Source organism: Myotis brandtii, unplaced genomic scaffold (assembly GCF_000412655.1).
Source record: "Myotis brandtii unplaced genomic scaffold, ASM41265v1 scaffold105, whole genome shotgun sequence".
NCBI lineage: Eukaryota > Metazoa > Chordata > Mammalia > Chiroptera > Vespertilionidae > Myotis > Myotis brandtii.
In genome coordinates this window covers 8,261,488-8,262,400 of record NW_005353538.1, presented here as the reverse complement: position 1 = coordinate 8,262,400, position 913 = coordinate 8,261,488, and the positions used below count along the sequence as shown (strand labels likewise).

Here is a 913-nt window from a genome sequence, read left to right as displayed (position 1 = left end):
CGCTAGGAGAGTTGCTGTGCCTCCTGGGAGTTGTAGTGCTGCTGCCGTCTTCCTTGCAGCAGTCAGGGCCCCGCGAGACTTCATTTCCCAGTAGGCTGCGCACCCCGGCTGCTGGCGGGACCGGCGCTGCCGCGCTGGCTGCGGAGAGTGACTTTGTGAGCGTCTGTCCCTGTCGTGGGAATGGCTTCGTTCGTGACGGAAGTTCTGGCACACTCGGGGAGTCTGGAGAAGGAGGATCTGGGCACACGGATCAGCCACCTGACCCGGCGGGTGGAGGAGATCAAGGTGCCGGCGGGGAAGCCGTTGGCTGACTAAAATGGGACGGGGGGATCCTTGTGTGACGGGACGGAGAGGAGCCGGGCTGAGGGCGGACAGCGTGGGTGCGGCCGAGTCCGGTGAGGGGCCGGGTGGGAAGAATGACGGGCAGGAAGGCTGTGGGTTGCGAGGAGTTTGGAGGGGAGCCCAGGTGAGGGTGGGGGCCGAGGCGGCCTGGGTCGGAGGAGAGGCAGCGGCGATGCGGGGGACGTCGGTGAGGAGTTAGGTTGGGAGCGACGGGGCAGGGAGCTGGATAGGGACGGAGGCGACCGGGAGTCGGGGTCGGCGGCCGCCGGGGGTCCGCGGAGGAGCGTGTGGGAGGAATAGACGCGGGTCAGGACTCCTCTCCGCCCGGGAGCGCTCGGTTCCTGCACCCCCTCTTCGTACGGGCTGTGGGTGAGGAGAATAGCTTTGTAGGACCGCGCCATCCTCCTCGCCGAAACTTTCCTTGGTGACAGCTCTCCACCTGTTTACTTCTTCCCTGTCCCCGCTAACACCTATCCCCATGTTTACCTCTTCCCCCACCCCCGGGCCCGAGGCTGTGCCGAGGGTTAAAAGCGCGCGGATGGCTCTCTGGGGCCCTGCTGTCTGGAGATGG

The 913-nt window shown here is 66.4% G+C and overlaps 1 protein-coding gene across 2 annotated transcripts in view; it reads left to right on the top strand.

Moving 5' to 3' along the window:
• Positions 1-913, top strand: part of ZW10 (zw10 kinetochore protein) — a 38,557-nt gene continuing 37,644 nt past the window's right edge. The window contains exon 1 of one of the 2 annotated variants that reach the window (XM_005856866.2): positions 1-285. In XM_005856866.2, the coding sequence (XP_005856928.1) occupies positions 181-285 (105 nt within the window). In that variant the 5' untranslated portion in view covers positions 1-180. Of the gene's footprint in view, positions 286-314; positions 396-913 lie in introns of those variants that run through there. The other variant, XM_014539768.1, reaches the window with a different exon arrangement.